Consider the following 24444-nt stretch of genomic DNA (forward strand, 5'->3'; position numbering starts at 1 on the left):
TGGGAATATCTAACAAATTGGCATTATATTATAAAAGAATTATTTTAGAAGTAGCTAATCAGAGTGCAGAGGAAACTTCTGAAAAATACTTATGTTAACTTATCACTATCTACTTTAAAAACCACATCTTCAAGATTTACATGTGGGTTTGCATCCACTTTTGATATTTCTGAAGGCTAAGACCTTCAAACCAGTTAACAACAGAAAAAAAAAAAAGAGGAAAAAAAAAAGAAAGAAAAAGAGAAGTAGGAAAAAAGAAAAATTTAGGAAAAAAAAAAGGAAAAAAAATCAAAGAGGATAAATTCAATGAAATCAGTTAAGACAACCAGTACAGCTACTGAAGAGCAAACATTTCAGAGGCTTATCTGGTTCTGTGCTAGAGACCATATAGATATATGGTAGATCTCTAAAAATTGTAAAGCCTACATAATAATGAATATCCAGTTGATCAAACATTGGAGACAATGTAGTAGTATATATTACCCAATCATATACAGTTCCTTTAAAATAATAGATATGATTTTATTTTAACACCTCCTTCTCATAAGGTTCAAATTGGGATATGAATAGAAATGGCATAAAAGAGCTTTCCTGTATTTTCTTAAATTAGTTAATTTTCTTAAATAGTTAATAGTTCAACTACCAAAACTTATTACAAATTTACTTATGGTACTGATAAGATTTTGTAAACTATAAACAACATCAATTGTATTTCATTCAGTCTCATGGTTCAAAATAAGGGTCGCTTAAAAAGAATTTTGAAACACAAGAACTTCCCTTTCCATCCACTAAGATCCCAAATACAGAATGATATTTAAAAATGTATATATGAGAGATTACAATTAATTGTTTTAAGGGGAATGGTGATGAATGTCATAGAACCACCTACACTGAGCAAACAGAATTGCACTATGTGACAATGACAGGAAAGTTTATATATGGGGTCTATATGCATATATATATATACTTTTATAATATATATATAGTGTATACACACACACAATCCTTTTACCTTTATCTTGCACTTCTTTTGAAAATCGCTCCCTTTCAATAGCTGATTCACGTTCTATCCGCTCAATTTCAGCCAATGCATCCAATTCTACTTCATCATATGATGTTATAGCTCCTTGTTGCGAAACCTGTTGCTGTGTCTGTACCACAGGAGTTTGAGGTTGTTTTGCAGCAACTGAAGTGTTCTGTTGTAAAACAGGCACTTGTGCCTGAAGGAAAGCTGTCTGTTCATGCTGCGGCAAACACTGAGCAGTGTTTAGTGGGCGGTTAACATCCTGTGGAGTAACGGGTGTTTTAGAAGTCTGTCCTGGGTACTGCACATTAAAAGGAATATCACCCTCTGACACACTGCTGTTTTCCAAACCAGAAAGCATATCATCCTGCTGGTCCATATCCGAAGATCTTACACGAGAGAGTCTTAATGTAAGCTTAGTGGAGTCCTTGGAAGGAGAGCTAATGATATCATACATTGCAGCTTTTTCAGTCTGGTCTTTTTCATCCTTGCCTAACTTCATTTTCTTTTGTTTCTTTTGCTTTCTTTCTGGAGAATCTAACAATATGTCTGGGGGAACATCTCTAGGTGATGAATAAGGTGGAGGTTGAGATTGTTGGATTAAAGGTTGTCTTGATCCTAGAATAATAATTCAGAAAAACTGAACAGTTATGTTGTTCCATGTTTATATAAAACACACTAAATATAACCTACATAATTTTAATATGTATTTGTACATATATCTGTGTTCACAAAAAGTCTAAGTGAGATTGGCAGGAAGCACACCATTCCTAGATCAAGATGTAATTCAGATAGTTGCAGTGCATTTCCTAGGAATTTTAGCAGTCCACTGCAGGTAGATAAGGGATCATTTTAGAGAAGATGAAACAAAAAACACACCACCAAAAAGACTACATTAAAATTGTACCTGCAGGTTTAGAATATCAACTATTAGAAAATGGTCAATGAAAGTACGCTGACTACAGAAAAAGGAAATATCAAAAAGATTCTTAATAAGGTCCAATGATGAAGACTCAATGATCAGTGCATAGGCATTAGCCACTTCAGCCACACATTTTTAAGTAACCAAATATATATATATATATATTAAATCAAAACATACACAGCCTCCTTAACTTTCATTCTGACAGTTCATTTTCAAGTTTTGGGTTTTTGGGGTTCTTTTTAAATTTCAGGTAAACTCATTCCAACCTCCCCCACTCATTGCTATCTAAAAACCATTGTCTTAGAACATTTTTTTATCATTTCCTGCCTTATCTCCACTATTTTTTTTCTTTTTTTTTAACATATGAACTTTTACTTGTACATGCACCCTTCTAAATGCACCCATTTCAGGCTTTGAGTACATCTAGGGAAAATTTTTAAAGAGAACATTTTTTATTAAAAACAGTCTTCAATTAATCACATGACATTTTTTTCCTCAAATTAAACCAGCTCCCCATAAATGTTATCCCAGAAAAAGCTTTGAAACACAGAGAAGCTTTTCAACGTCTCAGTAACAACTGAGCTATAATTTTTGGCTTAAAAAGGAGTACTGGTATGGAAAAAAAATAAGAGCTTATTGCCTGGACCAATAGGGCCAGCCTCCTCTTGTTAAAACAAGCATTTATCCAATCCCATTCATCCACTGAGGAATACTGATCTTCAGAAAGCAGTGACTGAGATTATTATTAGTCATTCTGTTTTAGGCCATCATAGGTCAATACTTCTAACAACACTCAAAAATGAATTGAAATACAAGTCCCCATGTGCTTTATTCAAGATATACCACTAAACAAGAAAGTAGCTTTATTCTGAAACTCAAATTTCTAGAATATATTTTAAGAAATATTAAGAATCATTAAGCAATGTACTGACCTGTAGATGAAAAGAAGTGATATGTCTAGCAAAGCTTCAATTCATATAAAAGGTGTGCCTTTACTGATGACTTCTTTACACAGACTGCTATACTTATTTTCTCCCCCTAGTACATTCTGTTAGAAGTCCTATAACTTCTGTATGTAGAGAGCAGCGTATGAAATGGGTTTATCTTACCCTTTTCTTGACCATCAGCAACAACTCCATATTCTGCCAATTAAATCCACAATTTTAAGAAGCCCTGTTTTGACTCATCCTGATTCCCAAGATCTTTTCACTACTCAATTTCCCCTCTTCAAATTAGATACCACACTCAATCACTAGTAATGAAGACCTGGCTACACCCTATGAAGATCTCTCGCTTACCTTCAACCAGAGATTCCTATTCTTGAGCTGTCCCCTCCACATACACACACACACTTCTAATTAGTGTCTCTTTAGACAATAATTTACATCATCTCAGTATACTGTACAGCAGAAACTGCTACTAATTTTTTTAAGGCAATGACTACCACTCACTGCAAATACAGGCTGCATTTGTGTTTCTACAAATATTAGAGGCAGCTCAAAACGTTTCAAAGAGATCTTACTGACATCTTACTCTTGAATTATCTCCTAAATAAATACTTAGGAAGTTGCAACAATAGAACATTTACTGTTTTTCACAGTTGCACTTCAAATAAAGGAGACGTTTGATTCTCCCTTGTCCTAAACTTTTAAGGAAATTTGACAAGATTGTTATTAATTGTATTCATTTGGTATTTCTCATGCTGAAAAATAACACTGCATCAACAGATAAGGTGGTTCTTTTTATCTTTGGGTAGACTTGAGGAAGTCAGAAGGCATGGTAAGTGGCAACAGCAGCAGCTGCAATTTCGGCATGTTCGAACGGCTCCTGGGAGCGCTGTGAACAGGGTGGGCAAACAGGGCAGGGCGCAGCAGTTTGCACGGCCGGGCACGCAGGAAGAGCCAGTCCCCCTACCGGCTTCAGAACTCAAGTGGTGGTCAAACGCCCTCTCAGGAGGAGCTTGGGTATGGTAACCACTCAGTGGGGACTCATGTCCTCTGCAGTTGCCAGAAAGGATGTGGCAACACAGACAAAAACATGCAGCTGTCCAGGTCTCAGGCTGCAGGGAGAGCCAGAGCCTGGCACTGTCATTGGACAGCAGTAGAGACAACAGCTGGGTGAGGTATGAACAGGGGGGCAATTTGTTCAGCCTGGTGGTGGAGCTGAGAGAGGAGGTAGAAAGGTTAAGAAGTATCACAGACTCTGAGGAGGAGATTGACAGGTGGAACCATGCTCTGGCCTCCCTAAGACAGGAGCAGCCACCAGAAAAAAAACTAGATCAAGAGGGTCCTGTATCCTCCTCTTGCCAGGGTGAAGGCAGTAGATCAAAAGGGGTTATTGAAGGCAAGCCCTTCCTGCCCACCTCACCCTCCCAGGTGCCTCTGTACAACAGGTGTGAGGCTCTGGATGTTGAAGGATGTCACCAGAAAGGTTCCTAGCCTGGTTTGGCCCATAGATTACCACCCATTTCTGGTCCTTCACGAGGGTGGCAATGAAGTTGCAACACAATCCAAGGGTGATCAAAAGGGACTTTAAGGCCCTGGGATGGTTGGTGAGGGATTGTGGAACACAGGTAATTTTCTCCTACATCCTTCCAGTTGCAGACAGAGACATTGGAAGCAACAGACAGACTATTAATACATGGCTCCATGGCTGGTGTCACCACCAAAATTTTGGTTTCTTTGACAGTGGGGTGGCCTACATTGCACTGGGTTTGCTGGTATAAGGTGGGATTCACCTCTCAAAGGCAGAAGAGGATCTCCAGTCAGGAGCTAGCAGGGCTTACTGATAGGGCTTTAAACTAGATGTGATGGGAGAAGGGGACATCAGGTTTAACAGTGATAAGGTGTGGGACAATATGCCACCCCACTCATACCAGTTTAATGCCAGCAAGAGATGCCTAGAGCCTGGAGAGGGATCACAGGTCAGCAGGAGAGCAGCTGAAGGACAACACCAAGGAATTCCAGGCACTCCAGCCAGTAAGCCAGCTTCATCAGGGGCCCAACTTAAACATCCCTATGCAAACACACGCAGCATGGGGAATAAACAGGAGGAATGAGAGACGTGCACATGCCTACGATCTTACTGGCATCATGGAAACATGGTGGGATGACTCCTATGACTGGAGTGCTGGAATGGAAGGATACAGGCTCTTTAGCCTGTATCAGGAAGGACAGACAGGGAAGACGAGGACGCAGTGTTGCCCCCTATGTCAATGACCATCTGGAATGCATGGAGCTCTGCCTGGAGCTCTGCCTGGAGATGGATGAGGAGCTGACCAAGAGCTTATGGGTCAGGATTAAAGGGAGGACAGGGACAGGTGATTTTATAGTGGGGGTGTGCTACAGGCCATCTGACCAGAAAGACTGAGCCAATGAGGCCCTCTACAGACAGATAGGAGCAGCCTCATATTCACAAGCATTGGTGCTCATGGGAGGCTTCAACCACCCAAACATCTGCTGGAGGGACAACACAGCAGGGTACAGGCAATCTAGGAGGTTCCAGGAACGTGTTGATGACAACTTCTTCTTCCAAGTGACAGAGGACCCAACAAGGAGAGGTGCTATGCTGGACCTTGTTCTTGCCAACAAAGAGAGGCTGGTGGGGAATGTGAAGCTCAAGAGCAGCCTTGGCTGCAGTGACCATGAAATGGTGGAGTCCAAGATCCTTGGAGCAGCGAGGAGGGTGCACAGGAAGCTCATTGCCCTGGACTTCAGGAGAGCAGACTTTGGTCTCTTCAGGGAGCTCCTTCATAGAGGCCTGTGGGATAAAGCCCCAGAGGGAAGAGGGGCCCAAGAAAGCTGGATGATATTCAAGGATTGTCTCCTCCTACCTCAGGAGTGATGCATGCCTATGAAGAGGAAATCAGGCAAAAATGCCAGAAGACAACTGCATGGATGAACAAGGGGCTCCTGGACAAACACAAAAAGGAAGCCTACAGAGGGTGGAAGCAGGGAAAGGAAGTCTGGAAAGAATACAGATAGATTGTCCAAGCAGCCAGGGATCAGGTTTGGAAAGCTAAAGCACTGTCATAAGTAAACCTGGCCAAGGATATCAAGAGTAATAAAAAGAGCTTCTATAGGTACATTAGCTATAAAAGAAAGATCAGGGAAAATGTGGGTCCTCTCAGGAAGGAAACAGGAGACCTGCTTACCCAGAATATGTAAAAGGCTGAGGTACTCAATTACTTTTTTGCCTCAGTTTTCACCAGCAAGTGCTCCAGCCACACTGCCCAAGTTGCAGAAGGTGAAGGCAGGGACTGGGAGAATGAAGAACCGCCCACTGTAGGAGAAGATCAGGTTTGAGAACATCTAAGGAACCTGAAGATGCACAAGTCCATGGGACCTGATGAGATACATCCAAGGGTCCTGAAGGAACTGACAGAGGAAGTGGCTAAATCACTATCCATCCTATTTGAAAAGTCATCTCAGTCCAGTGAAGCTCCCACTGCCAGGAAAAGGGGAAACATAACCCCCATTTTTTAAATGGAAATAAGGAAGACCCAGGGAACTACAGGCCGATCAGTCTCACCTCAGTGTTTGGCAAGATCATGGAGCAGATCCTCCTGGAAACTATGCTAAGGCACATGGAAAATAAGGAGGTGACTGGTGACAGCCAACATGACTTCACTAAGGGCAAATCATGCCTGACAAATTTGGTGGCCTTCTACGATGGGGTTACATCAGTGGTGGATGAGGGAAGGGTGACTGATGTCATCTACCTGGAATTCTGCAAAGCCTTTGACACTGTCCCACACAACATCCTTGTCTCTAAACTGCAGAGACATAGATTTGACAGATGGACCACTCAGTGCATAAAGAACTGGCTGTATGGTCGCACTCAAAGAGTTGTGGTCAACGGCTCATTGTCCAAGTGGAGACCGGTGACAAGTGACCTTCCTCAGGGGTTGGTATTGGGACCAGCGCTGTTTAACATCTTTGCTGGCAACATGGACAGTGGGATCAAGGGCACCTTCAGCAAGTTCACTGGTGACATGGAGCTGTGTGGTGCAGTCAACACGCTGGAGGGAAGGGATGCCATCCAGAGGGACCTGGAGAGGCTTGAGAGATGGGCTTGTGGGAACCTCATGAAGGTCAACAAGGCCAAGTGCAAGGCCCTGCACCTGGGTTTGAGCAATCCCAAGCACAAGTACAGGCTGGGCAGAGAATGGGTTGAGAGTGGCCCTGGGGAGAAAGACTTGGGGGTGTTGGTTGACAAGTAGCTCAACGTGAGCTGGTAATGAGCACTTGCAGCCCAGAAAGCCAACTGCAGCCTGGGCTGTATCAGAAAAGGCATGGTCAGCAGGTCAAGGGAGGTGATTCTGTCCCTCTACTCTGATCTGGTGAGGCCCCACCTGCAGTGTTACATCCAGTTCTGGGGTCCCCTGCACAGGAAGAACATGGACCTGCTGAAATGAGTCCAGAAGAGGCCACCAAGATGACTAGAGAGATGGACCACCTCTGCTATGAGGAAAGGCTGAGAGAATTGGGATTGTTCAGCCTGGGGAAGAGAAGGCTTCAGGGTGACCTAATTGTGGTCTTGCAGAACCTGAAGGGAGCCTGCAACAAAGCCAGAGAGGGACTCTTTATCTGCGAGTGTAGCAATAGGACAGGAAGCAAAGGTTTAAAGCTGAAAGAGAGTAGATTTAGATTAGATGTTTGGAAGAAATTCTTCCCTGAGAGGATGGTGAGGCCCTGGCACAGGTTGTCCAGAGCAGCTGTGACTGCCCCATCCCTGGAAGTGTTCAAGGCCAGGTTGGATGGGGCTTGGAACTAAACTTGGTTTAGCAGAAGGTATCCCTGCCCATGGCAGGGAGGTAGAACTCGATGGTCTTTAAGGTCCCTGTCAACCCAAATCATTCTATGATTCTATGAAATAATTTTTTGGAGTCAGAAGCTGGAAAAGACTACAATATCCATATTGCACTAACTCACGGTTGGTGTGTTGGATAAAGCTGAGGTGATGACAGATCCTAAGAAACATACACACACTACTACTAAATATTTTAAGAGACTTCAAGTTACAATGTGTACATGTATTTCTTTTTTTTTTTCATTTAATACAATCCTATTTACCACCTTCACATAAACTGAATGCTTTCATGAAAATGAGATCAGACAATTCACCCTGGAACCCTGGCTAAATCAGTCTCAGAATTGATAATAATAACCTTCAGAATTTGTGACTCCACAGCAGATTCAAAAAGTGAAATACAGTTCCTTCAAAAGGATGGTAAAGGGCTGCCCACAGTACTACATAGTGTCTGTATGATTTAAGTACATACTAGAAAAACAATTTCTCTATAAAGATTGAGATAATAACAGAGGCAGCATTCCAAAGTGAATTTGTTAAGAATAAGTACCACCAAATCAAAACAATTTATTCCATAAAGCAATGTCTTGTGGATTAAAAACTGAGTGTCATGCCTCAACTTTTTAATGACTTTCTATAGTTTCTCATAACAATTTCACTTACAAGCTGTAGAAGGATGGTCTGGACAAAAATACTGCAAGACTGCAGTATACTCTTGTAAAACTGTTCAGAATATCAGTTGTTCTTGGTAAAAATGGATTAAGAGAACAGAGGGGAACATAAGCAGCTTTCCAGAGCACTGCCTTAAGAATAGTAGCATAAAGTATTTGTCATTAACAACTTTTCATGTAACATAATTAGAGTACTTTATTAATCTAAAGATCATAATGAGCTTTTGGTGTTGAGTGTTTGAGGCCCACAACTGCTTTTAAAAACAGAATCAAAATTTACACTTTTCTTGACTAAGTGGAATAATCTTTTTAAACAAAAGAAATTCTGTAAGAAGCAGCACAAACTTTTTATTTATCTGAGAAAGAGCAATTGTAACAACATGAGAAGAGAGGTAAGCTCTACAGAAAGACAGCAATATGTTTATAACAGCTTGCAACACGAATCTAAATTATCACCAAAGGAGCAGCTATATTCATATGACAGTAGTATCATACAACATTGTCTACAGTACTTTTCTGACTACTCATCCTTCTAAGTCTTTAAATAGAGTTGTATCTATGACTTAGGGTGGTACAACATCAAGACAAATGCAGACCAATTAGAATTCAGATAAAAAACATCAAAGACAATTAAAAGCTCAGAAATTATTACTTATACAAAGATGATAGAAAGAAATGGTGTTGTTCAGTCTGTAGAAGATTAGATAGGTGCAAGACACAATAATGTTATTTAATATGTAAATGATTGCTAAAAATAAAAAAACAAAACTATGTGAATTGTTTGTCATTGCCCCCTGAAAGAAGTCAAGAAGTGTCATGCCTAACTTCAAAAAAAATTATTCAGGCTAAGCATTAGGAGAAAACCTTTGTAGCACTAAGAATTTGAACAGGTTGCATGGCAAGAGTAAGGAAACTCCATTACTGACATTTTAACCAAAAAAATGAAATGGAAGTTATTCAGAGTGATACTGGTACATGTCATCCAACATGAGGTTAAGAAGATGGGAAGCCCCCGAGCCCTTTACTACTGCATTTTCTAAAATCACAGAATCTTTCACTGGAAATCTTCCCAACTTTTGTACTAGATATAAAGAAATTATTACTTATTTTGATTAACAGACTATATTGACATTCATTTTCAAAGACCATAACTTGAAATTCAAACTTAAAGGGATAGCATATGAGACAAAGAACAAACATTTGTGAAGTTTTATAGGACAGATTATATTTACTTTCCACACGCTCTTTCAATTTTTTTCAGGGAAGGGTCCCACCATTTTCTCCAGAGTTTCAAATGCCTCATGAAAAACCTCAGCTTTGGCTGTTCCAGCTTAAAACTGCTGCATTCAGAAGCATCCTTGCATAAAAAAGTTAAGACTTGAAGAAAGAAACAAGAATGAATGCTTATTTTGGCCCTGTCAGAAAATAAATATCTTTGACTAAATTTCTTCCACCTTTGTTCTGAATGACAGAGAGCAAGATGGTAATTTTTCTTAACAAGTACCTTTGAGAGCACTGAAGTCTGTACTACAGATTTGAGAAGATTGCTAATTCTTCTTGCCAACCACTATACATCAAAGGACCAAATGTAGAGAAATCTCCATGGAGAGGTCTTATAAATACCTAAGAAAATAAAAGCAATCTTCCCAAATTATTCAGAAAATAACCAAGTACCCATTAACAATTTCTGGAAGAAATACAACTTATTTCTGGAAAAGAGTACAAAATCATACAGTTTCATAAGGGTTGTTACTGTTTCTTACAGATGTTTTCCTAGAAGAACTATATGGAATCAGGATGGTAAATATATGAATTCTTCTCTTTGGAAAGTGATGGACTAAAAATATTGTGGAAGACTTTTCTCTATACACATCTTTAGAAGTTGTCTTAGGTTAAAAAAATATAAATCAAATATTCCAGCGTATTGGAAAAGTAGAGCAAATGAATAAAAGATTTTGATAAGTAATTGATCTTGAGTAATAGAGACCACAGAATATTTTATAAGCTCAACAGAACTAAAATATTTCATTTTAACTACTTGTAGAGGAATTTATAGAACTAATTTTTTTTATTAAAGGAGATGATAGCAAAAAAAACAGAGCAACTATTCTGTTTGCATAGCTAAAAATATAAAAATTACATAACAAAAAAGGATAAAGTCCAGCTGAGAACTTTTGGATAAAACTTCAGCTTCTCCGGTACCTTTATTGGAGCAGAAGTGAGGGAAAAATTTCTGTAGCAGGGCAATTTTACTCCATTGAGAATAACCAACCAAAAGAAAAAATATACCTTCTGTCATCTCCCAAATAATTGCCTGAGTTGCAAACAAAACTTCTTTCTTGTTCAGATTCTGTTAATCAGACAGGTCTCATTCATAAAATGTCCTGAGTTGGAAGAGACCCACAAGGATCAAGTCCAACTCCTGACCATACACAGGACACCCCAACAATCCCACCCTGTGCCTGAGAGCATTGTCAAAACACTTCTTGAGCTCTGGCAGCCTTGGGGCTGTGACCACTGTCCTGGGGAGACTGGTCCAGTGCCCAAGCACCCTCCATGTGAAGAACCTTTTCCTAATATCCAGCCTAGTCCTGACACAGCTCCAGCTGTTCCCTCAGGTCCTGTCACTGGTCACCAAAGAGATCTGAGCTGCCCCTCTTCTTCCCCTCAGGAGGAAGCTGTAGACTGAAATGAGATCTCCCCTCAGTCTCCTCTTTTCCAGTGTGAACAAACCAATTGACCCCAGCTACTCCTCAACAGTCTTGCCCCCAGGGCCTTTCACAGAATCACAGCATCATTAGGATAAGGAGGGACCTCTGGAGATCATCCAGTCCAACTCCCCTGCCAAGGCAGGATCACCTGGAGCAGGTGACACAGGAACACATCTAGGTGGGTTTGGAATGTCTCCAGAGAGGAAGACTCCACAACCTCCCTTTGTAGCTCTTCCAGTGCTCTGCCAATCTCAATGTGTCAGAGTTTGGGGAAGGCCTTGGAATTTTTCTCCATCACTGTTACTAAGCAACAAATAGTTGGGTGTTTAGAGCCATCAAGTCTTTTGTAAAAGACAAAAGGTGTGCTTGGGCAAGGCAGGGTAAGGGAAGAGCCAGCCCTTGGAAGGCTTTCTCTCGTGGTTCCGATGATGAAAGGAGAGGCTGCTCTTTGCTTTTCGGCTGCGACCAGAGGAAATCCAACTGTGCCCTGTTTTTTCTTCTCCTGGCTGGGTGAGCTTTGATTCAACGTTTTTTCCCACTGGGAAGTGCACGTTTCCCCGGGCTGCGTTTTCTCGCAGCTGCTGCCGGGAGAGTCCAGCTGCCTCTGCTGCCTGCCCCCACCCTCTGCCACACGAGACCGCGGCGTCTGCTGTGACTGCAGAAATCCTTGCTACCTCGCTAGCTAGCCGGGGAGAGAGCCAGCTCCTACCCCTGCTGCCCTGCTTTTTCGCTGCTCCGAGCTGCTTTGCTGCCCTGCATACTTTTCAGCCTGCCCGCCATTACCAGCTGCCTGAGGCTGACCTGACCCTGCGCCACAGCGCCACCTGCAGCCGCTCGGGAGTCATCGCACCTGCCCTGCCCGGCCGGGAGCTCAACAGCGCCCCTGCTGCTTGCAACCATGATTACACCACACGGGAAAAGGCTTGGCAGCTCACAAGTCATCTGCTATTGGTTTCTGGTTCTAGTTGTGGTTGCTATTACTGTTATTGCTTGTTTATAGATACTAGTAAAGAACTGATATTCCATTTTCCCATACCTTTGCCTGAAAGCCCTTGATTTTCAAAATTAAATAATTCGGAGGGAGGGGAAAAATCACATTCTCTGTCCTAAGGGAGGGTTCAACCTCTCTTGGCAGACACCTGTCTTTCAAACCAAGACACAATGGAAAGAAGTTCTTCCTCTAGCTGAGGTGAAACTTCTTGTATTTTAGTTTATGGCCTTTGCTCCTTGTACTGTTGCTGGACACCAGTGACAGAGTCTGGCACCATTCTCTTAACACCCACCTTTGAGATATTTATATGCATTAATGAAATCCCCTCTCAGTCTTCTCCAGACTAACCAGGCCCAGTTCCTGAAGTTTCTCCTCATCAGAGATGCTCTAGATCCCTCATCATCTTTGTAACCCTCCATTGGACCCTCTCCAGGAGCTCCTTGTCTTTCTTGTACTGAGGAGCCCAGAACTGGACACAAGCACTGCAGATGTGGCCTCACTACGGCCAAGTAGAAAGGGACGATCACCTCCCAGACCTGCTGGCCACACTCTTCCTGATGCACCCCATGATCCCATTGGCCCTCCTGGCCGCAGCTCACACTGCCGGCTCATATTCAACTTGTCATCCACCAAGACTCCCAGGTCCTTCTCTGCAGAGCTGCTCTCTGGTAGTTCAGCCTCCAATCTGTGCTGGTACTTGGGGCTATTCGTCCCCAGGTGCAGGACCCTACACTTGCCCTTGTTGAACCTCATTAGCTTTCTCTCTGCCCAACTCTCCATCCTATCAAGGTCCCATTGAATGGTAGCACAGCCTTCAGGTGTATCAGCCACTCCCCCCATTTTTGTATCATCAGCAAACTTGCTGAGGGTACATTCTATCCCATTGCCCAGGTCGATGATAAACAAGTTGGATAAGACTGGACCCAGTATTGATCCCTGGGGAACACTGTTGACTACAAGCCTCCAACTGGAATCTGCTCTGCTGATTGCAACCCTCTGAGCTCTGCCAGTCAGCCAGTTCTTGATCCACCTCACTGTCTGTACTGGGTCTGACTGAGAAAAAGTTCATTTTCCCTTAGCAGCCCTCAGAGTGCTGTGCTATGCACTGGGAACAGGAAAGGTATTGATAGCACAGTGGTGTTTTGGCTGCTGCTGAGCAGCACTGGCACAGCATCAGCGCTCTCTCTCAACATTCCCCCCCCCATCAAGGGGCTGGGAGTGGGAAGATCCTGGGAGGGGACACAACCAGGCCAGCTGTCCTAGGTTGAAATATAGATGTATTTATTATTCTATTACCACAAGCTGTGTGGCACTGGTTATTATCTCCTGCTATGATTCACCCCTGATAACGGGTGATGGGCCATCAAGAACCCACCGCATGACTCATGGATTTATCTCACCCTATTGTGAGATGCTCTGCCCAGGAGGGAGGAGCCAAGCATTCCCACCTGGATATAACCTGGCTTTGGAACTGCACAAGCCAGCCCTGTCTACTGGATTCCCAGAGGACAAGAGCTACCACTGGACCTTCAGGTGGAGACCAGACCTTCCACAGGATCACCACTCCAACCTAACTACTTCACTTGGACTGCTACCACCACCCTAACCGGCTGTCAGGTTGTATCTGATTTGTCAGTGTCTTTCCTTGTATTATTGCACTTATTTTTAATTTTCCTATTAAATTATAATCCTGATTTGCGATCTCCCACTGATTTGTTTTCAAACTAATACATATTTTGGTGCCCAATGTGGAGCACGACCTGAGGGAAAAGCAGAAATATAATTCTTTATTACAGAAATCTATTCACCATGATGCTCAGCTTGTCTATATGGGTACTGTACCTAGCTCTCTATATTTTTCCGCACATGGGAAACTATCTGCCTGTTGTATTGCTCCTGTTGCGACCACGGAATGCCATGAGAATCGCTTTATTGGTTTACTATGCCTATTGCATGATAACCTGTGAGGCGATGAATGCCATTTGGAATATATACTCAATTTTGTCTGCCTGGCCTAGTCTGAGCTGCTACGTCTGGGACCTCCTCAGCAATCACACCCAGATCCTGGGGGTAGGAGGAGAGAGCGGTTTCTTCCAGCCTTTCAGGCCAGGCACAGCCGTTTTTGACAATATTGAGTTCTCTCTGGATGTTAAGGATGGTATAATCTTGTCAGTTCTGTTTTCTTTTTTCTCTATGACCAGCACCATGTACATCATGCCTAGGAGCAGAACAATACTTGGTATGGTACAGAGTCTTCTTGAGGAGGAGGAGAAAAGAAGCAAGTCAGCAGGCACCACGTCCACGCAAACTGCCACCAAGAGAAAAAGAACCAAAAAAGCAGTCGACATCTCAACACAGACCATCACCGAACCAGAACAGCCGAAGCCGCTAGCAGTTGCCCCCGTCCAAAAAAAGCAATCAAAGAGCAAATCAGTCCGCATAGTGACTGACAAAGAAACGGCAGGACCATCGCACCCAGCAGAAGAGAGAGAGCCGGAGATCATCACTCGCTCTCTATCCCTGGGTGAGCTGCGGGACCTACAGAGGGAATTCACCCAGCAGGCAAACGAGTCCATCCTGACCTGGCTGCTCTGCATCCAGGACGCCGCAGCTAATGACACCATTCTGGACGGAAGTGAGGCCAGGCAGCCGGGATCCCTGTCCCGGGATGTGGTCATTGACCGGGGGATTGGGAGAACCCAGGAAACTCTCAGCCTCTGGCAGCGACTGCTGGTGAGCGTACAGGACAGATACCTTTGCAAAGAAGACCTCCAGATGTACCAAGGAAAATGGAACACGATGGAACAAGGTATCTGATGCCTGAGGGAATTGGCCGTGCTAGAGATCATTTTCTCGGAAAACAAGAGATTCCCTAAGAGCCCAGACGGTGTCCAGTGCACTTCACAAATGTGGCTGAGATTTGCACGGCTCAGACCAGAGATATACTCTAGTTACCTGGCAACACTGAGGTGGAGGGAAGGAGAGGACAAGGTGGGCGTGTTAGCCAACAAACTGAGAATTTACGAGGACACTGTCACCGCTCCACTATTCACCCATGTCTCATCGGTAGAAACAAAGCTGGCTGAACAAGTCCAGAGCTTGATTGAAGAGGGCCACCAGAAACTAAGGAAAGAGCTTAAAGAAAGAATTTACCATGCCTTGCCAGAACCAACAAGAGTCTCTGCCATCAGGAGCAGATGTCCCCCAGCCAGGGAAAGAAGACAAACTCCGTGAGGTAACCTCTGGTTTTTCCTACAGGAGCATGGGGAAGACATGAGAAAGTGGGATAGGAAACCCACCTCCTCCTTAGCAGCCTGGGTACGCAAATTGAAAAGAGAAACATCCACCTCAGGAGGCTCGTCTAGGTTCAACACTGCTCCGGTCTCTCATAGACAGAACCCCAGACGGTATAGGAATGATAATATGACTGATCCTCTTGAAGACACCTCAGGAACACATTTACAGGAGGAGAGCATCGTGTACCACGACCAGAATTAGAGGGGCCCTGCCTCTAGCCAGGTAGAGGAAAGGGATAACCGGATCTATCGGACTGTGTAGATCCGATGGCCTGGCACATCTGACCCACAAAGATACACGGCTTTGGTTGATACCGGCGCTCAATGCACTCTGATGCCATCCAGGTATGTGGGGACCGAATCCATTTCTATTTCTGGGGTGACAGAAGGATCCCAGCAGCTGACTGTACTGGAAGCTGAAGTGAGTTTAACTGGGAACGAGTGGCAGAAACACCCCATCCTGACTGGTCCAGAGGCCCCATGCATCCTTGGCATAAACTGTCTCAGGAGTGGATATTTCTAAGACCCAAAGGGACATCGCTGGGCTTTTGGGATAGCAGCCGTAGAGACAGAAGACATAAGACAACTGAATACCCTGCCTGGTCTCTCAGACGACTCGTCTGCCATAGGACTACTGAGAGTTGAAGAACAACAGGTACCAATAGACACAGCAACAGTGCACCACTGGCAATACCGCACCGAGAGAGAGTCTGTGGCCCCCATCCATAAGATGATTCATGAACTGGAGAGCCAAGGGGTGGTCAGTAAGGCTCATTCACCCTTTAACAGCCCTATATGGCCAGTGCATAAGTCCAGTGAAAAATGGAGACTGACGGTGGATTACCGTGGCCTGAATGAAGTCACGCCACCACTGAGTGCTGCTGTACCGGACATGCTGGAACTTCAGTATGAGCTGGAATCCAAGGCAGCAAAGTGGTATGCGACCATTGACATTGCCAATGCCTTTTTCTCCATTCCTCTGGCAGCAGAGTGCAGGCCGCAGTTTGCTTTCACCTGGAGGGGTGTGCAGTACACGTGGAACAAACTGCCCCATGGATGGAAGCACAGTCGCACCATCTGCAATGGACTGATCCAGGCTGCTCTGGAAAAGGGTGAGGCTCCAGAACATTTGCAGTATATTGATGACATCATTGTGTGGGGGGACACAGCAATGGAAGTACTTGGGAAAGGAGAGAAAATCATCCGGATTCTCCTGGAAGCTGGCTTCACCATCAAGAAGAGCAAAGTCAAGGGACCTGCCAAAGAGATCCAGTTCCTGGGAGTGAAGTGGCAAGATGGATGGTGTCAGATTCCTACTGAGGTCATCAATAAGATCACAGCGATGTCCCCACCAACCAACAAGAAGGAGATGCAAGCTTTCCTACATGCCATAGGCTTTTGGAGAATGCACATTCCTGAGTACAGCCAGATCGTGAGTCCTCTCTACCTCGTAACCCGCAAGAAGAATGATTTCCACTGGGGCCTAGAACAGCAGCAAGCCTTCGCCCAGATCAAGCAGGAGATCGTTCATGCAGTAGCTCTTGGCCCAGTCAGGATGGGACCAGAGGTAAAGAATGTGCTTTACTCTGCAGCTGGGAGCCATGGTCTGTCCTGGAGCCTGTGGCAGAAGGTGCCTGGCGAGACTCGAGGCCAACCACTGGGATTCTGGAGACGAATTTACAGAGGGTCCGAAGCCAACTACACCCCAAAGAGAAGGAAATCTTTGCTGCCTATGAAGGAGTCCAAGCCGCCTCGGAAGCAATCGGCACAGAAGCATAATTCCTCCTCGCACCCCAACTGCTGGTGCTGGGGTGGATGTTTAAAGGGAAGGTTCCCTCTACCCACCATGCCACCGATGCTACATGGAGCAAATGGATTGCCTTCATTACACAGCATGCCCGTATTGGAAACCCGAATTGCCCTGGGATTCTGGAAATTATAAAAATTGGCCTGAAGGTGAGACTCTTGGATTATCTTCAGAAGAAGGGGAGGAGCAAGTAACACGTGCCAAGGAAGCACCCCCATATAACGAGCTGCCGGAGAGTGAAAGACGTTACGCCCTCTTCACCGATGGTTCCTGCCAAACTGTAGGCACAGATCAGAAATGGAAAGCTGCAGTATGGAGCCCCACACAACAAGTTGCACAAGCTACCGAGGGACAGGGTGGATTGAATCATGTCACTGAGTTTAAAGCTGTCCAGCTGGCTTTGGATATTGCCAAACGAGAGAAATGGCCAAGGCTTTATCTCCACACCAACTCCTGGATGGTAGCCAACGCACTGTGGGGATGGTTGGATCACTGGAGAAAGGCCAACTGGCAGCGCAGAGGAAAACCCATTTGGGCCGCTGAGATTTGGCAGGACATCCCCACCCGGGCAGAAAAGCTGACCGTGAAAGTTCGACACGTGGATGCACATATACCTAAGAGTCGGGCTAATGAAGAGCATCGTAACAATGAGCAGGTGGACCGAGCTGCCAAGGTGATAGTATCACAGGTGGATCTGGACTGGCAGCACAAAGGAGAATTATTTCTAGCTCATTGGGTCCATAATGCCTCTGGTCATCAAGGGAGAGATGCGACATACAGGTGGGCTCGTGACTGAGGGGTGGACTTGACCATGGACAGTGTCTCACAGGTCATCCACAGCTGCGAGACCTGTGCTGCAATCAAACAGGCCATGCAGGTGAAGCCTCTGTGGTACGGTGGACGATGGTCAAAGTATAGGTATGGGGAAGCATGGCAAGTTGACTACATCACCCTTCCCCAAACATGCCAAGGAAAGCACCACATGCTGACCATGGTGGAAGCAACCACAGGATGGTTGGAGACCTACCCTGTGCCTCATGCTACTGCCCGGAACACCATCTTGGGCCTGGAAAAGCAAGTCCTGTGGAGACATGGCACCCCTGAGAGAATCGAGTTGGACAATGGGACCCATTTCAAGAATGGCCTCATAAGCACCTGGGCTAGAGAACATGGAATTGAATGGATATACCATATCCCTTATCATGCACCAGCTGCTGGGAAAGTTGAATGGTGCAATGGACTACTTAAGACAACTTTGAAGGCACTTGGTGGGGGGACCTTCAAATACTGGGAACTGAACTTAGCAAAGGCCACCTGGATGGTCAACACAAGAGGCTCCATCAATCGAGCTGGTCCTGCCCAGTCCGAACCTTTGCACGCAGTGGACAGAGATAAAGTCCCTGTGGTACACATGAGAGGTATTTTAGGAAAGACTGTTTGGATTAGTCCCACCTCAGGCAAAGGCAAACCCATTTGTGGGATTGTTTTTGCTCAAGAACCTGGTAACATTTGGTGGGTAATGCAGGTCGATGGGGAAACCCGTTGTGTACCACAAGGAGACCTAATCTTAAGTGAGAACTGCGTGTAAGGTTTTTCATTATACATATATACATATGTAGAAATTAGGCGATGATGTAGATGGTAATAGAATAAGGGGTGGATAATGTCCTAGGTTGCAATATAGACATATTTATTATTCTATTACCACAAGCTGTGTGGCACTGGTTATTATCTCCTGCTATGATTCACCCCTGATAACGGGTGATGGGCCATCAAGAACCCACCGCATGACTCATGGATTTATCTCACCCTATTGTGAGATGCTCTGCCCAGGAGGGAGGAGCCAAGCATTCCCACCTGGATATAACCTGGCTTTGGAACTGCACAAGCCAGCCCTGTCTACTGGATTCCCAGAGGACAAGAGCTACCACTGGACCTTCAGGTGGAGACCAGACCTTCCACAGGATCACCACTCCAACCTAACTACTTCACTTGGACTGCTACCACCACCCTAACCGGCTGTCAGGTTGTATCTGATTTGTCAGTGTCTTTCCTTGTATTATTGCACTTATTTTTAATTTTCCTATTAAATTATAATCCTGATTTGCGATCTCCCACTGATTTGTTTTCCAGCTAATACACCAGCTGACCCAAATTAACCAAAGGGATATTCCATACCATATGATGTCATCTCAGATATAAAAGCTAAGGGAAGGAACAGGAACAGGGGGCGGGGGGGAGGCATTTGTTATTCTACAATGTTTGTTGGGAGCAACCACTATGCGTGCTGAAGCCCTGCTTCCCGGGAAGTGTCGGAACATTGGTCACTGATGGGAAGTAGAGATTAACTTTTCCCCTTTGCTTATGCGCACGCAAACTTAAGCTTTTCTTTTTCTTGCTTTAGTAAACTGCCCTATCTTAACCTACGAGTTGTTTTCCATCTTATTTCCTTGCCCCTGTCCCACTGAGGAGTGATAGAACAGCTTGGTGTGCACCTGGTGCCCAGCCAAGATCAAACCACTACACTATCCATTCAACGAACCCACATTTCCTGAGCTTACCTATGAGGATGTTATGGGAGATGGTGTCAAAAGCCTTGATGAAGTCGAGGTAGACAACATCCACTGCTCTCCCCTCATTGACCCATCCTGCCATGCCATCACAGAAGGCTATTGGATTAGTCAAGCATGATTTCCCCTTGGTGAATCCATGCTGACTACTCATGATGACTTTCTTTTCTTCAACAGGCTTCTTGATGACCTTCAGAATGACCTGTTCCATCACCTTTCCAGGGATGGAGGTGAGGCTGACTGGCTGGTAGTTTCCTGGGTCCTCCTTTTTGCCCTTTCTAAAGATGGGAGAAACATTGGCCTTCCTCCAATCATCAGGCATCTCTCCCATTCTCCACAATTTTTCCAAAGATGATGGAGAACCGCAGAGTAACAACATGTGCCAGCTCCCTCATCACCCATGGGTGCATCCCATCAGGTCTCATGGATTTACAGGTGTTAAGTCTGTTTAGCCAATCTCTAACGCAACCCTCTATGATCAGGGGAAGTCTTCCTTCCTCTGACCTTCCTCTCTTACTTCTGAGGTCTCTGACTCCTGAGAGCTGTCCTCAGCAGTGAAGACTGAGGCAAAGAAGGCATTCAGTAATTCTGCCTTCTCTGTATCTTCCATTACTAGGACACCCATTAGATTCAGCAGAGGCCCCACATTTTCCTTAATCTTCCTTTTGCTGCTCATATATTTGTAGAAGCCCTTCTTTTTATCCTTGATGTCCATTGCCAGACTCAATCCAAGTGGGCCTTGGCCTTCCCTGTCGCATCCCTGCATACCCTGAGAACATTCCTATAGTCCTCTCATATGGCCTGTCCCTTTTTCCACATCCCATAAATTTCTTTCTTGCATTTGAGATTTGCTAGAAGCTCCCCGCTCATCCATGCAGATCTCCTGCCCCCTTTGCCTGATTTCTTGCTCATGGGGATACATTGGTCATTAGCTTGGAAGAAGTAGTGCTTAAATACTGACCAGTTCTCTTAGACTTCCTTCTCTTCTAGAGCCCCATGGGATTCCTCTAACCAGGTCCCTGAAGAGGCCGAAGCTGGCTCTCCTAAAGTTTAAGGTTCTAGTTCTGCTAACTGTTTTGCTTCCCCCATGCAGGATCCTGAGTTCCACCATCTCATGGTCACTACAGCCAAGGCTGCCCCCAACCTTCATGTCTTCAACCAGTCCCTCCTGGTTTGTTAGTACAAGGTCCAGCAACACACCTTTCCTTGTTGGTTCCTCCACCACTTGCATCAAAAAGTTATCATCAATGATCTGCAGGAACTTCCTAGACTGTGTGTGCTGGGCCATGTTGACTCTCCAAGAAATATCTGGGTGGTAATGTGAGCTGTCCCACCATGCCTCTGTCCTTGCAATGAGATCATGGCCCTGCAACCGCACATAGATTTCCAGTTCTTTCTGTTTATTCCCCATGCTGCATGTGTTTGTTCACAGGCACTTCAGAGAGGTAATCAGGCATGCAGGTTCCCTAGAAGGGGTATAAGAGGATTCTCCATAATCATAACCACCCTCGATGTGGTTTTCCCTTTGATCCTCATCTTGAGGGGGCAGTCAGGGAACATCATTCACTGCAATGACTGGTATGATCTACTCCCCAGAAGAAAGCAATAGCATGAGTGTTGCCACTTTGGACCCCATCCCCGAGTCCTTTGGCTTAAAGCCCATCTCACCAAATTGGCCAACCTGCTGCCAAAGATTCTCTTGCTCTTTTTAGACAGGTGGATCCCATCCCTCCCTAACAGGCTGCAATCATTAAAGCACAACCCATTGTCATAAAAGCCAAAATCTTCTTGATGGCACCAACTACGGAGCCAGACTGATCTGCACTATGCATCTGCTTCTGGCTGTCCCCATTTCTCTGACCAATAGGATAAATGAGAAGATGACTTGGGCACCAATATTTTTCACCTGCCTCACCAGGGGTTTTTAGTCTTCCTTGATCCTACCTACTTTTTGGCTTGCAGCATCATTTGTACCCACATGAAAAAGTAATAACAGGTAGTAGTCTGTACTCTTGACAAGTTGGGGCACTCTTGGCAACATCACAGATATCAGCCCCCAGTAGGCAGCAAACCTCTCCCAACACTATCAGGCTGGCAGAAGGGGGCCTCAGTGCCCCGTAACAGTCACCCACTACGATCACTCAACATTTTTTTTTTACGGTAACTACCATGTGCTGCCGGTGCAGGTTCCCTTTATTGGCCTCACTCGTGGACATCTAGTCATCTTTTTGGGACACTTTCCACTAGATCAGGTTACTTAGGGCCCCATCCAACAGCCCCAACTCTCTCAGCCTTTCCTCATAGCAGAGGTGCTCCTGCCCTCTAATCATCTTGGTGGCCTCCTCTGGACTCACTCCAACAGGTCCATGTTCTTCCTATGCTGGGGACCCCAGAGCTGGAGGCAGCACTGGTCACTGATGTCCATTGAGACTTGGAGCTGTTGACGACAACCCTCTGGATGTGATCATCCAACCAATTCCTTCTCCCCTGAAGAGTCCACTGATCAAATCCATCTTTCTCCAATTCAGAAAGATGTTGTGGGGCTCCATATCAAAGGCTTTACAGAAGTCCACAGAAAAGACATCTGTAGCCTTTCCCTTGTCCACTGATGGAATGACTCCATCAGAGGAGGCCACTGGGTTGGTCAGGCAAGACTTGCCCTTGGTGAAGCTGTGCTGGCTGTCCTGAATCACCTCCCTGTCCTCCATGTGCCTTCGCAGAGCTTCCTGGAGGATCTATTCCATGATCTTCCCAGGCACAGGGGTGAGGCTGACAGGGTGGTAGTTCCCAGGGTCCTCCTTTCTATCCTTTTTAATAATGGGGGCAATGCTTCCCTTTTTCCAGTCACCTGGGACTTCACCTGACTGTCATGGCTTTTCAAATGTCATGGACAGTGGCTTGGCAACTACATCAGCCAATTCCCTCAGGACTCTGGGATGCATCTCATCGGGTCCCATAGACTTATGTACATTCAGGTTCCTTGGGTGGTCATGAGACTGATCTTCACTTAGAGTGGGAGGGACTTTGCTTCCCCCAGTCCCCATCCTGCTGTCCAGCCACTCAAGAGGTGTGGGAAGAGAGGCTGGCATTGAAGACTGAGGCAAAAAAGTTGAGTATCTCAGCCTTCTCCTTGTCCATTGTTACCAGTTTTCCAGCACTGTTTATCAAGGGGGTAACACCTTCTTTGACCTTCCTTTTCTGGCTGGCAGACCTGTAGAAGCCCTTCCTGTTATTCTTGGCATCCCTTGCCAGGTTCAGTTCCAGCTTTGCCTTGGCCTTTCTGACCCCATCCCTACACAACTGGACTGCATCCCTTTACTCTTCCCAGGATACCTATCCTTGTTTCTATTGCCTGTGCATTTCCTTCTTACCCTTTAGTTTGACCAGCAGTTCCCCACTCAGCCATGCCAGTCTCTTGCCTTCCTCGCACAATTTCTTGCTCCTCGGGATCACTGGCTCTTGTGCTCTATAGAAGGCTTCCTTAAACATCTGTCAGCTCTATTCTGCTTCCTTGTCCCTGAGGGCAGTTTCCCAGGGGTTCCTATTGACTGACTCCTAGAAGAGCTGGAAGTTTGTTTTCATAAAGTTCATGGTCCCAAGTTTATTCTTCCTCTCCATAATTCTACCAGGCACTGAAGTGAGCCTGACAGGCCTGTCGTTTCCAGGGTCATCCTTCTTGCCCTTCTTTAAAATTGGGATGTTCATCAGCTGGGACATCTCCAGATTCCCAAGACCACTCAAAAATCATTGAGAGGCCTCGTGATGACATCAGCAGCTCTTTGAGGAGCTGAAGATGGAGGCAAAGAATGCATTAAACATCTCTGTCTCGTCCATGTCCCTGTTTGTGAGGTGACCATCCTCATCCTGTAACGGGCCAATGTTATTTCTTCACTGCCTTTTGCTATTAACATATTTTAAAACTCTTTTTATTGTCCCCCACAGTTCTGACAGCTCCAACTCCAGTTGAGCATTGGCCACGTGAATTTTCTCCCTCCAGTGGCGAGCAGCATCTCTGTATTCTTCCTATAGCACCTAACCTTGCTTCCATTGGGCACATACCTTCCTTTTTTGCCTTATTTCCAAGAGGAGATCCCTGTTCAGCCACATCCAGCCTTCTGCCTTGCATGCTTGACTTCCAACATTGGGCACTTTCCTGCTCCTGTACCCTTAGGAGGTGATGTTTAAAAAGTGACCAGCACTGATGGACCCCAGCACCTTCAGAAGTTTTTTCCCAGGGGACCTTACTCACTAGTTCCCTGAACAGCCTGAAGTCTGCTCTCCTCATGTCCAGAGTTGAGGTTTTGCTGGCACTTTTCCTCCTGTCTACAGATTTTAAACTCGATCTCTTCATGGTTGCTGTAGCCAAGATGGCTGCAAATCACCACTTTGCTCACAAGATCCTGTGTTGACAAGCAGCAGATCAAGGAGGGCATCTTTCCAAGTCGGCTCCCTTAGGACCTGTTCCTTGAAGTTGACATCCAGGTGTTTTAGCAATCTTCTGGACCTGTTTGTACCAGCTATGTGATATTCCCAGTTAACAACTGGCAAGTTGAAGTCCCCCATAAGGACAAGGGTGGTTGATTTAGAGGTGTTCCTCAAAGAATAATTCATCTGTGTCATGGTCCTGGCTAGAAGGTC

The 24444-nt window shown here is 45.2% G+C and overlaps 1 protein-coding gene across 7 annotated transcripts in view; it reads right to left on the minus strand.

Moving 5' to 3' along the window:
- The window catches only part of LOC146425412 (nipped-B-like protein), a 163505-nt gene that overhangs the window by 73695 nt on the left and 65366 nt on the right, over positions 1-24444 (minus strand). For 5 of the 7 annotated variants that reach the window (XM_085041552.1, XM_085041549.1, XM_085041548.1 and 2 more), the window contains exon 9: positions 1013-1642. The exons of the other annotated variants lie outside the window; for them this stretch is intronic. In XM_085041552.1, coding sequence (XP_084897678.1) covers positions 1013-1642 — 630 coding nt within the window. The remainder of the gene's footprint in view (positions 1-1012; positions 1643-24444) is intronic. 7 annotated transcript variants of the gene reach the window in all.

Source organism: Lichenostomus cassidix, chromosome W (assembly GCF_008360975.1).
Source record: "Lichenostomus cassidix isolate B80296 chromosome W, HeHo_3.0, whole genome shotgun sequence".
In the NCBI taxonomy this organism is placed as follows: domain Eukaryota; kingdom Metazoa; phylum Chordata; class Aves; order Passeriformes; family Meliphagidae; genus Lichenostomus; species Lichenostomus cassidix.